This window comes from Salvia hispanica, chromosome 6 (assembly GCF_023119035.1).
Source record: "Salvia hispanica cultivar TCC Black 2014 chromosome 6, UniMelb_Shisp_WGS_1.0, whole genome shotgun sequence".
NCBI classification, from domain to species: domain Eukaryota; kingdom Viridiplantae; phylum Streptophyta; class Magnoliopsida; order Lamiales; family Lamiaceae; genus Salvia; species Salvia hispanica.
The window spans coordinates 10,203,789-10,216,937 of NC_062970.1; the positions used below are offsets into that span (position 1 = coordinate 10,203,789).

Here is a 13,149-nt window from a genome sequence, read left to right on the forward strand (position 1 = left end):
TTCTCTCTAACTTTATTTTCTTTATCTCTCTTATTTTATTTTCTCTTATTTTATTTTCACCCTATTTTATAATTTACAACTAATTCATTAAACACTATTCCATTCACTCACAAAAAATAATTACATTTGTGAACGACACTGATTTTAATGAAGAAATTGGTAAATAAGAGAGAGATAATGAGATAAAAATAAATAAAGTAAAAGAGATATGAGAAAAATTGGGTAAAATATGATAGAGAAGAAAAAATGGATAGAGTATAAAAGGTTAACTTTCCATTTTTATAAAGAGACTATTTTTTATGAACATCACAAAAATAAGATTAATTTTTATGAAAAAAAATATTATTTATATTAATATGCCAAAATAAAAGCATCTCCTTTAGATTGACCGTAATTGATAAAACAAATACAAACGTTGAAAATGTTTATGGGCAAAAGTTTGATACCCTTAATTACAGGCGTGAAAGATCACATTTTTCTTTATTAAAAATACCAAATAAATATATAATGATTTGCTTTGACTACTCTATAAATGAGTCGCAAGACTAGAAACAGTAGAGACTTATTGCAAATACAATTAGCTTAATTAACACCTTTTGAATCAGAATATGAATATTTGTTCAAAATCCAAGAACCAATCGAACACACATCCCTGTGCACTCACAATTCTTTACTCTTTCTTTTTTTGATTTTTAGCAAACCCCTCTGTCAGTTGTCAGATTTAATAACATGATCAAGAATGTTTTACTCTCTTCATCGTCATTAACAAGTTAATTATGTTTCTTTTGTGGCTGCTATATTTACTCTTGGATTTCCATTTCTAGAGAGGGGGCGCCTAATGCCTTTTGAAGATGGAGATGAGGAGCGAGAAGAATGTGAGGTATGTAAACTGCCTTTTATCTTGTTGGGTTCCTAAAATTGCTCTCTATCTTTATAGAACTGAGTAAAGTGGGAAAGAATGATGTAAAAATTTAACTGGTTTTCTCAATAAAGATCGGATTTTTCTCAGTTATGCTGAAAGAATGATGTAAAAATTTGACTGATTTTCTCAATAAAGATCGATTTTTATCAGTTATGCTTAGTGGAGGTCAGTTCTGTGTTAATAAAAACATAATGCTTGGGAGAATTTGTTGGACTTCACTAACCTTCAACAATCTTGAATCACTTGAATTGGGGATTTACTAATATTGTGTTGAGTTGTCTCAAAATTCTAGGTTTTCTTCTGAGGGGAAGCAGCAAAACAAATTGACATCTACAGTTTTGAATTCTGATAGAAAATGCAAGATAATTAAGTCCCTCAACTTTGGTGGTGCCAAGGTTTTTCCTGAGCAGCAGGAGCCATGCCACAAGCATATACTCGACCCTGGTAGTGATATTGTGCTCAACTGGAACAGGGCATTCATAGTTTCTTGCCTATTGGCGCTTTTCGTCGATCCGCTATATTTTTACCTGCCTAGTATAGGAGGGAGTAAGGGTTCGTGGTGTGCGAAAACGGATGTCAAGTTGCGGATTGTCGTAACCTTTTTCCGCACCATTGCCGATCTTTTCTATCTCTTGCACGTGGTGATTAAGTTTAGGACGGCATATGTGGCTCCCAGTTCACGAGTGTTTGGTAGGGGTGAACTTGTGATGGATCCTAAGAAAATTGCCCGGAGATATCTAAGATCTGACTTCTTCATTGATCTAGTAGCAACTTTGCCTCTGCCTCAGGTATTTCTTGTGACTGATTGTATTTTCAGTTCGTATGCCGGGTTATCGAGCTTGCAGTATGATTCTCTTTGACTATTTTTGCTCCTTAGGTCTAAACATTCTGTTTCTCCAAGTGATAAATAGGTTGATGTAATATGCTAGTTACTCTCGGTTTCTGCTAAGGCACATTGTTATTTGGAACAACGTATGTAAGGAAATATCGCCTGGTATGTGTTGTAGCTAAAATGAAACCAATTTCGAGATATTGCTTACTGAGACTTCATACAAGTGTAACCTTGACTTGAATGAAAAGGTGAAAGATGTGCTATAGATTTTTGGTGTTTGTGGAATTCTAGTCTAGTTAGAGTCTGTAGAACCTAGTAGATTTTCGGAGAAATGGATAGTGTGGTGAACGATGAATCGAGGAAGATGGATAGTATAGTTATATTCTGATTGTAAAACTATACGAGTAGTAGAACCTAGTAGATTTTGGTCCTGTGTATATTGTCCAAGGCTCGATACCATAAGCCGTTGCCTTATTATGTTTTTGTTTCTTCACGTGCTTCTTATGAACCACAAAGCTGGCATTGTTTGTTATTACAGTATGCTTATCTGTTTATATCCATTTCTTCAAGTCCGTGTGATTCCGGTTTTGTTTCTTGCATTCTAATGACTGTTTGGGCTTATATGGTACAGATGGTCATCTGGTTCATCATACCGGCTACAAGAAACAACAAATCAAACCATAACAACAATGCTCTTGCTCTGATTGTACTGTTACAGTATATACCAAGGTTATACCTCATTTTCCCATTGAGTTCTCAAATAATAAAAGCAACAGGAGTGGTGACCAAAACTGCGTGGGCAGGGGCTGCTTACAATTTGATACTCTACATGCTGGCAAGCCATGTATGTAAGCACGTGGCGCTGTTATTGTTTTTGCCTAATGCAGTTGTTCAACTGTCAACTGATTGTATTTTGTTGTCATAGGTCCTAGGCGCGGCCTGGTATGTACTGTCGGTTGACAGGTACTTGTCTTGCTGGAAATCAGTATGCAAGAGAGAAGAAAGCCCTACAAAATGTTCTCTCTCGTATTTGAACTGCGACGCTGCTGATATTTTGGAGCGTAATATTTGGATTAATGGCACCAAGGTGTTCCAAAGTTGTGATCCTGACCAGGAGATTAACTTCAAATTCGGGATTTTTGAGAAAGCTGTAATGAAACAGGTCGTATCTTCTAGCTTTGTCCGAAGATACTTCTACTGCTTATGGTGGGGCTTGCAGAACTTAAGGTACTATTATTATTTCGTTTACTGCTTTCCTCAATGTTAATCAAGAACTTGTATATACTTCGCTATTCAGCTGCTCGTTGATCCTTCCCCGCCAACTGACTGCTAACTTCTTCTTGTGTTCGTTTATATTACTCAGTTCATATGGGCAGAATTTGTCGACCAGCACGTACATTGGAGAAACATCATTTGCCATTCTCATTGCTATATTGGGTCTTGTTCTGTTTGCACATCTTATTGGAAATATGCAGGCAAGTGAATTGATCCATTTTCTATTTTAGTTGCTGGAGTAATCCTATCTGTATTTGTCTCTTTTTTGGGTTGTGGCTTTAATTGTATGATTTCTATTTCTACTTGCAGACTTACTTGCAGTCATTAACGGTTAGGCTCGAGGAATGGAGACTCAAAAGACGAGACACTGAGGAATGGATGCGGCACAGACAGCTTCCTGAAGATTTGAGGAAACGTGTTAGGCGCTATGTTCAATACAAGTGGCTTGCAACCCGAGGAGTGGATGAAGAAGCTATTCTCCATGGGTTGCCCGTTGATCTGAGCCGTGACATACAGCGCCACCTATGCTTGGACCTTGTCCGACGAGTATGATCCTCCATCACTGTACTAATTTTACTAGGATTGCATCTATAGCTGAGAGTGATCTTTCCTCATGTTTTTGCAGGTTCCTTTTTTCTCCCAGATGGATGATCAGTTACTCGATGCTATATGTGAACGATTGGTTTCTTCGTTGAGTACGGAGGGAACTTACATTGTTCGTGAGGGCGACCCTGTGTCGGAGATGCTCTTCATCATCAGAGGACGACTTGAGAGTTCAACTACAAACGGAGGTCGGACTGGTTTCTTCAACTCCATCACCCTGAGACCTGGAGATTTCTGCGGGGAGGAGCTCCTAGCCTGGGCTCTGCTCCCGAAATCAGCTCTCAACTTGCCTTCTTCTACAAGGACGGTTATCGCCCTTGTTGAAGTCGAGGCTTTTGTGTTGCGAGCGGAAGATCTCAAGTTCGTCGCTAATCAGTTCCGGCGCCTACACAGTAAGAAACTGCAGCACACATTCCGCTTCTATTCTCATCACTGGAGGACTTGGGCTGCGTGCTTCATACAAGCTGCGTGGCGGAGATTCAAAAGGAGAAAGATGGCTAAGGATCTTGCCAGAATGGAGTCATTTGCAATGGAAGGCAGCGATTCTTCAGCTGCTACAACGACGACCCCCTCGACAATCAGCTCAAATCTTGGAGTGACGATACTAGCTTCAAGATTTGCTGCAAACACCAGAAAGAAGATTAAACATGTACATTTGCCTAAACTCCCAAAACCTGAGGAGCCCGACTTCTCTGCTGAGCCAGACGATTAGTCTAGTCGATGCATACAAAAGATTACTACTTTCTCTGCAGTTTCATCATTGAATGTAGAAATATTTGATAATATATAATCGGAAATGGTTATTACACGATGTCTTGTTAATCAGTGAACCTCGAACAAGGCTTCATGCACCAATTACAAGTAGCGTGTGTGTCTCAATACTTTTCATTGTCGTAGAATTCTATGGTCTTGTACTTCTGGGAAATGATCTCGGCCTCGACCTTTCTAGCTGTATCAGTGGCGCAACCAACGAGAATGAGGACAGACGTGCCCGCAAATCCCCTAAAAGCTGTAAGATGTGTTGCTTGCTCAATGACAGCAGGACCAGCAGCAAGAATAGCCAAGAATACAGAACCCAGAACTGATATTCTGCTCAGTACCTACAAATCCAACCCGAACATAGAAGCAACAAAACGCATTCAACGACTTGTGCATAATGGAGTTATAAATAATATATGGGTGAGGGAGGGAGGCCGTTACCGTTTTGATGAAAAGAGCAGTACTTTTTCCAGGTCGGATAAGCGGGATTGAAGCACCTTGCCTCTTCAGCTGTTCACTGACATCGTCGGGGTCCAGTTGCAGGAAGGTGTAGTAGTAATTAAAGAATGCTATTAACAAAATGTTTGTTGGCAAGTACAGAGAACCTGAATCATAAAAATATCACACATTTTGGGCAGATTCTTTAATAAAAACCAATATGAAACTTAATTGATTTACGACGTACCCCCAGGGTTCAAACCTACAGCAGCCTTCTTTAGAAAATTCAGACCCGTAAATCGTGCTATAGTTCCTGGAAGAGCCAAGGACGAAGTAGAGAAGATGATGGGCATCACTCCTGAACTATTCACCTGTTCATCTTAAGCTATTGGTATAAAATTATTACGATGCATAGAGCAAATCTTATACTACGAAATTTCCTTGCTGGCGTTATGTAAAAGTTGAAAATGGAACTGGCAATCAAAAGAGACATAAATAGATGAATGTTTTGCTGAGCTTATTTCTGAACAGACTCGTTTCCGCATTTTCACAACAGAGGCGGGATTTAATGGCAATTCTTAGAGTGAATATATGCAACAAGCACAGTTAATATCAGAAACATGTAGTGACCTTAAAGGGTAAGTAAGCAGACTTTTGAAGTCCTCCGGCTCCGCTTGTATATCTTGAGGCATAATTAATTGGGATTTTCCTCTCTGCTTCCTGAAACATGAAAAACCACTCCACTGAATCCAATGAGTAGTAGCATTTCAACAACTTGAATAGCAAAGATAAATTGTACCTGCACATATACAATGCTAAGGACCAGCAAGGAGAAAGAGACAATGATGCCAACTAGTCCAGCATAGTTACCGTCTTTAAATGCTTCCGCAACTGTCCTCCCAAACGATGCCGGTAAATAGGATATGATATTTGTGAAGATCAATAGTGATGTACCATTTCCAAGTTTTAAATCGGTAATTCTTTCCCCAATATAGGTTGTCAACACCGAGCCTAGAGTCAGCATAATAATGGACGAGAGAGCCCACTCGGTGCTGAAGTCATTGACATATGGTCGAAGATACAACACTTGTCCAATCGCCTGCCAAGCAAATTAAATTTTTACAGAAAACACAAAAGCAAATGGTGACAAGGTTGATAATGCCAGGAGAATGATGCTATCCCGGCATGACACTGTATGCAAGCCTCTATATTGTCCATTCATTTACCTGCACAACTGCAAAGCCAACAGATGCATATCGAGTATACTGCAGCACCTTCTTTCTTCCAGCCTCACCTTCTCGCTTCTGAAGTTCTTGCAATTTGGGATAGATTTGAGTGAGAAGCTGAAAAACAATCTGCGCATTGATAAAGGGCACAATGCCAAGGGAGCCTATTCCAAGCCGACCAATACCCCCTCCAGAAAATGAATCTAGAGTGCCTAAGAGGCTATTCTGGTCGAGATTACCAACAAAAGCTTCCCGATTGACTCCACCAAGAGGTATGTATATACCAAGTCGCGATAGAGCAAGAAAGCCTAAAAGCTTGAGAAATTTTCCAGGAAGTGGACCCTTGAAGAAATCCCCAACATCAATTCTAGTATCTTCGATAGCAGCTGGAAAATGTCAAAGAATCCTAAGCAATGGCCAAGAGCAGCAAGTAAAGATTTATATAGGACATAAAATCTGAAAACAGATATGCTACTAAAGAAACCTGCCACTCCTCTTGCAGATGATGCTTTCTCTTTTCGTATGCCTGAGTTGCCCTCAGAAATTTGAGAAAATACTTCTACAACACTTTCCCAAGCAGTTTTTATAGCTGAGAATCCACCTGGATCGATACCCAGTGGATCAAAAGACGAACTCTCACAACTGGGAGAAGTTTAAATCACAACAAATATGTCAATACACTAGGGCATTTTTGATGCAGTTAAAGCCTTAAATGCTAGTTACTTCAAAGACATGTAAAAAGCAACATCTCCAAACCTATCCATCTCTGAAATAGGTCATTAAGCAGACAAATTGCTACAAGTTTGATTAAAAAGCCATTATCTAAGCAATTTGGAGAACTATTTTAATTTTAATCATCCTAAAAGCACATAACTCACACCAGGAACTCAAATAACACAAACAATTAATACATTATCAGTACTGTGAAATCTAATTATAGAATATGCATAATGTAATGAATAATAACTTTATCAACGTGAGCAATTTCCAGAGATAAATATTATAGACATCGATTCAAAAACAGGCAAAAATTGCAGGATTAATTAAAGTTCAAATTGGGAAATTGAACACGAAGAAAGCGTGAAGGAAAACCCTTTCCGCTAAAAATAGGGGATTCATAAACGTTTAACCTTTGATTGTTGTTGCTGGTGGAGGTGTTCTTGTGGATAGTGAGAGTTGCTCTGCAAATGGATTTGTAGACATAATTGTGCGGCTTTGCAGAAAAAGAAGGTTTCTTGGATACTGAATTGTGATTTGGAAATGTGGTGGAGCACAAACAGGAAGAGATTTGTCTCACTGTTATCAACATTATCTTCTCCTTAGCTTCTCTGAACAAAACTCACACTCTGGATTTGGATGAGTTTGGATTTGCAGTCACTAGTTTTCTTCCATTGAAATTTGAAACCCAAGCCAAAAATGTATTTTTAAGTTAAATATTTTCAATTTTATTGCCCTCTTTAGTCGGTCACATTTTTTCATGGGCTTTTGATATGGCCTTGGCAAATATGGGCCTCAATAATTGGCCAAAACTGAATTTATTGGCTTCTTTAATGGCCCACTTCATTAAATATAACAACTAATTGGGCTTCAGTCTGTCTATACCACATTTTCATGGGCTTTGGATATGGCCTTGGAAAATATGGGCCTCAACAATGGACTTGAGAAGATTTAAATATAGTTTTACTGCTTTTATTGTATATTTCCATCTAGAATTTAATAAAACTGTGTTTAATAAATTAAATAAGTAATAAAATAAAGAAAAAGAGAGAATAAACTAAGTGAGATTAAATATTTTATTTTAAGCCATAAATAGAAATAACTCAAATAACTTGAGACATTAAAAAATTAATGCAATTCATTCAAGAGTAAAGGCCAAAATTGGCTCTGAACATATGTTCATTTTACGATTTTGGTCCTAAACTTTATCTTTTGAATTTTTGCATCCTGGACATTTCAAATCGAATCACAATTGGTCTTGGACTAACTGTTCTGTTAGTTTTTAACGGTAAACGGGTTTAATCTCGATTTTGATCAAATTAGACTGTTAATTATGATTTTTTACTCCCTAATTATTTTCGTAATTATTTTCTTTAAATTCTTCAAAATATATGTTAGGAGTAAAGGCTGTTGACAAGAATGAGCACAAGTCGTGCTCTACAGAAATGCTTTAGAGGAATAAACTCCTCCACATATGACTTGATAAACTACCCTAAGAGAATAATAATGAATCTGGAAATAATATCTCGATTCTCGGCTTTATTTGACTGAATTGGAATAGACAGAAACTGAATAGCAAAACAGGAAAGGAAAATCCTCCGCGGAGGCCTAATCCTCACGAAGGAGGCCTACGAGAAAAACTCGTCCAATAAACTGATCTCTCCAAGATGATGAGCTACTCCTACTGACCCACCTTATATAGGCAGCTAAACAAATCTACAATAATTCAAAATAACAATAAAATCTTAGAAATTGAACAAATAATTAGGCGAGATAATCTTGGGATTTCCCCACTAACTACTTCCCTATTATTCTGGCCAAACCACTCCCCTCCAACAAACATCCGTATCAATATAACAACGAAGAACTAAGTAAATAACCAGCATTGCCCTATTCACGAATTTTCGTTATAACTAAACATTAAACAGTACAGGTAAAGAAACTTCATCATAAAAACTAAACATTTATTCTCTTAATTTAAGCACTAATCTAAAATTAGTTTGCAGCAGCGATGAATGCCGCAGTTTCGCGAAACCCTACGATTTGATTCAGCGGAGTAAATGAAAAATTCGACTACAACGCCGGAGCGAGAAGCGGCGGCGATGGCTGGAGAATCTTCTCGACGCGGCAGAGCGGCCAGAATTTGATGAATTCATGGAGCTACCACCGCGATCGGGCGAGAAAGAGGGAAATTTTCTGCAGAATTACAAATTAGGCTATTCCGACGGAGAGAAGCTGCTGAGGAGTCGGAAGCTGAAGAAGGTGGCGGTGAAGCAGTGGCGGATCCAGGAATTTATATTCGGGGGTACGAGTAGTCAAATAGGAGTAGTCGAATAGGAATAGGGGTACATTTTAGTATAAAATTAAAATTTTCTATATATATACATAATAGTACTAAATAAATTTTTTTTTTTGGGCGGTCATTTGAACCCCCTACCACCTCCCTCCGCCATTGCGGTGAAGGCGAAATCAGCGGTGGTTTCGGCGTTGGAATTCGTCCGCGGCAGCATTGCCCTATTCATGAATTTTCGTTGTTATATTTTGAAGAATTTAAAGAAAATAATTAGGAAGTAAAAATATAATTAATAGTCTAATTTGGTCAAAATCAGAATTAAACCCGTTGACCGTTAAAAACTAGCAGAACAATTAGTCCATGACCAATTGTGATCCGATTTGAAATGATCAGGATGCAAAAATTCAAAAATAAAGTTTAAGATCAAAATCATAAAATATCCTGACCAGTTTTGGCCAAATTCTTCATTCAAATAACTTGATATTGGAGGAGTATTCTTTTTTCAAAGACACGTGATCCTAAATATGACTTTATGCATAACACATGAAAAATAATTTCGAATCAAAATTATTAACCCAAGCCTGTCAAATATTTTTTTGTGATTTTCAACTGCAGAATGCTCGATTATATATTTATCTATGATCTCATGTACTACAATTTATAACAAGATCCGAATGTAGATGTCACACTAATTTCCTTTTTAGTTTCTTATAATAGATGTGTATATTTTTTTTCTTTTAGAAAAAGTTCTCTCACAATAATTGATAAAGCTATATTTTTTCTATCCATTTAACACACAAACAATATTTCCTAAAATTTCATGTCATCATCCAAGTGTGATATCTACTTCGAGATAGATGAAGTATTTAAAACATGATAAACCAGAAACAAAAGAAAAATTTGTTTGGTTATTATAAAAAAAACTATTAGAGTATATTGAAAGCATATTTCGAGTCTGCTAGCCTAAAACACTTTTCGATTTTTTTTTTTACATGTATTTTGCTTATTCATTTATGATATATTCCCTTTATTTTAAAGTAGTAGAGTCATTTTTCTATTTTGGATGTCCTATAGTAATAGAGTTATTTCTCTTTTCTGTAAAAGTATTACCACATTTTCTTACTCTTACTTTTCCCTCTCTCTTACTTTATTATCTCTATTTTTACCTATCTCATGCTTTATTATCTTTTTATTTAATACATTACACATCTTTTTCATAATTTTGGTGCCGGAAAGAAATGCTTCCATTACTATGGAACGGAAGGAGTATTTTATAATATTTTTGGTTTAAAAGCAAACAATTCTAACTCGTTTGCATTCTAGACTGAGTAGTGGACATGTTTATCATAATAGGTGACTCGGTTAGTACCTTGCAAAAGTAAAACTAAATTTTACTGTCTCATTATACTTTGGTTACCTATCTTTAATTATTACAATTTCAGTCTAAAATATTTATTTTACAAAAGAATACTAAATATATATACTTATGGATGAATGTAGGGACTGATTCCAATGCCAACTTATTTAAAATGAGAACTTAGATAACTGAAAATTACATAAATTCATTGATACAGTAACATCATTTTGTATCACAAAACATATTATGATATAAAGTTACATATATTAAATTAGAAACTGATATGTTCTGTGATATAGTTATGAATTCTAACTTTAAAGAAGAGTGATGGAGATGTTGCATGGAAATCAAACTTTCCCTCCCCGCGGGACGATTTTTATTTTGACAAATTTATTTGCAAAAACGCGTAATCAATTTTCAAAGAATGATTTCTCAGTTCTCACTGAATAATATGTAACTAAACTCACACGCAAGTGTACTCTATATGCAACCAAGCATCATGATAAAACTGATAAGTCATCCACCAAGTTTTCTTCCTTTACGTACGTGTCCACCCTAATCAAATTCACACCAAACGCGTATAAATAATCTCTCATATTTTTATAAAAAAAACTTCTAACCCAATCAATTTATTAAGAATAAGACAAGTATGATATGATATGTTTGTTAAACCAAAAAAAGAAAAATACAAAAACCCCTTTTTCAAATTAAAGATAGAGAGATCTCCCCATGGATTAGAAGCATTTCCCAATTCGTCTATGTGTGGCCTTGAAACAATCACCTTTATCCTTCTTCCCTACTATACACGCTAAATTGATGAATGCAAGATAGATATGTTGGCAGTTATACATCATTATTTGACACGACAAATATCAATATAAAAACTTAATATTCATGCCCTCATGTATGAAAAAGGTGGTCAAACTATTCATATATATGCACAAATTTAAGTGGGACAATGTAAAAAGAAAGTGATTTTTGGTCGGCCTAATAAATGAAACCACATGCATGTCACAACCAAATTGCAATGAGCCACTTTGCTTCTTCGGATTGTGAGTATGTCACTTGATTTCTTCTTCCAAGTATGTAGATGTGCATGTTATTTTTGAAATTAATTCTTGGAATTAATCGATCCACGCTTTAATTTATAATCGTGTTATGTTTATTTTTTTGATTTTATTTGAGTTTTTTTATAGTGGTCTAGATTCGAAGTATGTGTCTTTTTCGAAGTGCCCTCACGCATTAATTATTGAGAGGGAAATGGGGATTTGTAGTGACTCCAATTTTGGTTTTAATTTGTGGCTCTTGAAACCGCCAGTGGGTCTTAAATAGGTGAGTTAGTTGTTAGATAAATATAACATGTCGACTATAGTGGAAAAAGAAGATTAGAAAGGAAAAAGAGTTTCAGTTTTGCTACCTGTTATAAAAGTGATAAAGTCAAGTATATTTCTCCGATTATCCTTAATATACTTATACATATAACTTGCTAATACAAAAGTAGGGTCAAAAATAAAATTTAATGCTAAATAATAAATTAAATATTAAACAAATTCGGTGTTTTCAATTGGGTAATTGCTTATACCCGATTATATTTTTCAGTGGGTTAATCGGTAACACCTGATACTTGTTTTCCCAAAATATAGTTATCTGGACCTAATCGTGATATCTGAAATTACGGGTATCAAATACCCGACCCGATAGTTTTTGGATCAGATCATGTATACACGATATGCGTTACCCAAATGAAGTAGTAGTAGTTATTAGTTGGACGCACTTATTTTGACACAAAATTTGAAAGTATAAAAAATAATTAAAAGCGTAAATCAATATTCTTTTCGAAACTGATGAATCCTTAGTTAGAATGGGATTCCAACTCAGAACCTTTTGAGTGAGATTTTGAGAAGAGTTATTCTTTGGAGAGCACAGTACAATGAAAGTTGTAAGCTATGTTTTGGGGAGAGTTATTGAAAATATACATACCAAATTCAAAAGACCAGCAATTTCAAAATTACTGGCAGTGAATAAACAAAATATTCTCTGCAATATTAAATATCTCAGCAATTATTAGCATTGTACTAAAAGCACTGTATCATATATTACTGTTTGATATCATAACAGTACAACCCCAAATTTTTTTAATATAAGAATACTCATGTGGACTATTTACATGCTAGTGATCCATTATAGATAAATAAATATATAATGGCACTTTTTTTTTGTAAATGCACTCATACGAGATGTATTGCAATCCGTTGGGGTCGTGTATTAAATAAAGACAACAAACATATCAATGTTACTTTCAGACACTTAAATAGTTATGCACACAGTTGTATAAAACAGTTTTAATACATGAATTATGTATGTCGGCAATATTAGGATAAGTATGAAAATGATATTTGCAACAGTAAATTGAGTTACATTCTTCAATTAAAACAATCTTATAATTCGTAATCAATTGTTTACTAGTTTCCTAATTAATTTATTCAAGCAGATTTGCGAGCAACAATCAAAAACCACCGAGCATTTTCCAAATATGGTGAATATAACGACTGTTTTTTTAGCAACACTAGGAAATATTTTCGGCGAGAATAGTTTGCGAGTAAATTTCCGAGGATATTGGTGCTCGGATTATTATCCACCGACATTTTTCGACTAAAACATAATATGTTCGTTGTATTTCGAGCACCCGTAAAATATGCTTGCAAATGGTAATCAGGTGACAGTTTA

General features: G+C 35.8%; 2 protein-coding genes across 3 annotated transcripts; one reads left to right on the top strand and one right to left on the bottom strand.

Annotated features, from left to right (window-relative positions):
* Positions 1-581: 581 nt before the first annotated feature.
* On the top strand, positions 582-4,440 carry LOC125193458 (cyclic nucleotide-gated ion channel 17-like). Its single transcript, XM_048091246.1, has 7 exons — positions 582-880; positions 1,215-1,710; positions 2,386-2,598; positions 2,680-2,981; positions 3,118-3,229; positions 3,339-3,575; positions 3,655-4,440. The coding sequence occupies exons 1-7, from the start codon at positions 852-854 to the stop codon at positions 4,342-4,344; spliced, it is 2,079 nt and encodes a 692-aa protein (XP_047947203.1). The 5' UTR covers positions 582-851; the 3' UTR covers positions 4,345-4,440.
* LOC125193459 (preprotein translocase subunit SCY1, chloroplastic-like) lies at positions 4,163-7,457 on the bottom strand. Of its 2 annotated transcripts, XR_007171581.1 has the most exons (9): positions 7,186-7,457; positions 6,540-6,697; positions 6,056-6,441; positions 5,629-5,928; positions 5,460-5,549; positions 5,077-5,200; positions 4,833-4,996; positions 4,440-4,732; positions 4,163-4,252 (listed from the first exon to the last, which is right to left on the bottom strand). XR_007171581.1 is itself a non-coding variant. In XM_048091247.1 (8 exons), the coding sequence occupies exons 1-8, from the start codon at positions 7,362-7,364 to the stop codon at positions 4,508-4,510; spliced, it is 1,626 nt and encodes a 541-aa protein (XP_047947204.1). In that variant the 5' UTR covers positions 7,365-7,457; the 3' UTR covers positions 4,393-4,507. The 2 variants fall into 2 exon arrangements, 1 of the variants encoding a protein (XP_047947204.1); XM_048091247.1 differs by lacking the exon at positions 4,163-4,252 and having other exon boundaries at positions 4,393-4,732.
* Between the last annotated feature and the right edge of the window lie 5,692 nt (positions 7,458-13,149).

What these genes read in the sequence shown, in the direction of transcription:
- LOC125193458 (XM_048091246.1), top strand. Translation starts at nt 852, where the DNA reads ATGGAGATGAGGAGCGAGAAGAATGTGAG. An exon ending in CAACTTTGCCTCTGCCTCAG is followed by an intron (nt 1,711 to 2,385) that starts GTATTTCTTGTG and finishes TATATGGTACAG; the next exon opens with ATGGTCATCTGGTTCATCAT. An exon ending in ATCTTATTGGAAATATGCAG is followed by an intron (nt 3,230 to 3,338) that starts GCAAGTGAATTG and finishes TTCTACTTGCAG; the next exon opens with ACTTACTTGCAGTCATTAAC.
- LOC125193459 (XM_048091247.1), bottom strand. Translation starts at nt 7,364, where the DNA reads ATGTTGATAACAGTGAGACAAATCTCTTCCTGTTTGTGCTCCACCACA. An exon ending in ACCAGCAACAACAATCAAAG is followed by an intron (nt 6,698 to 7,185) that starts GTTAAACGTTTA and finishes AACTTCTCCCAG; the next exon opens with TTGTGAGAGTTCGTCTTTTG. An exon ending in CTGCTCTTTTCATCAAAACG is followed by an intron (nt 4,733 to 4,832) that starts GTAACGGCCTCC and finishes TTGGATTTGTAG; the next exon opens with GTACTGAGCAGAATATCAGT.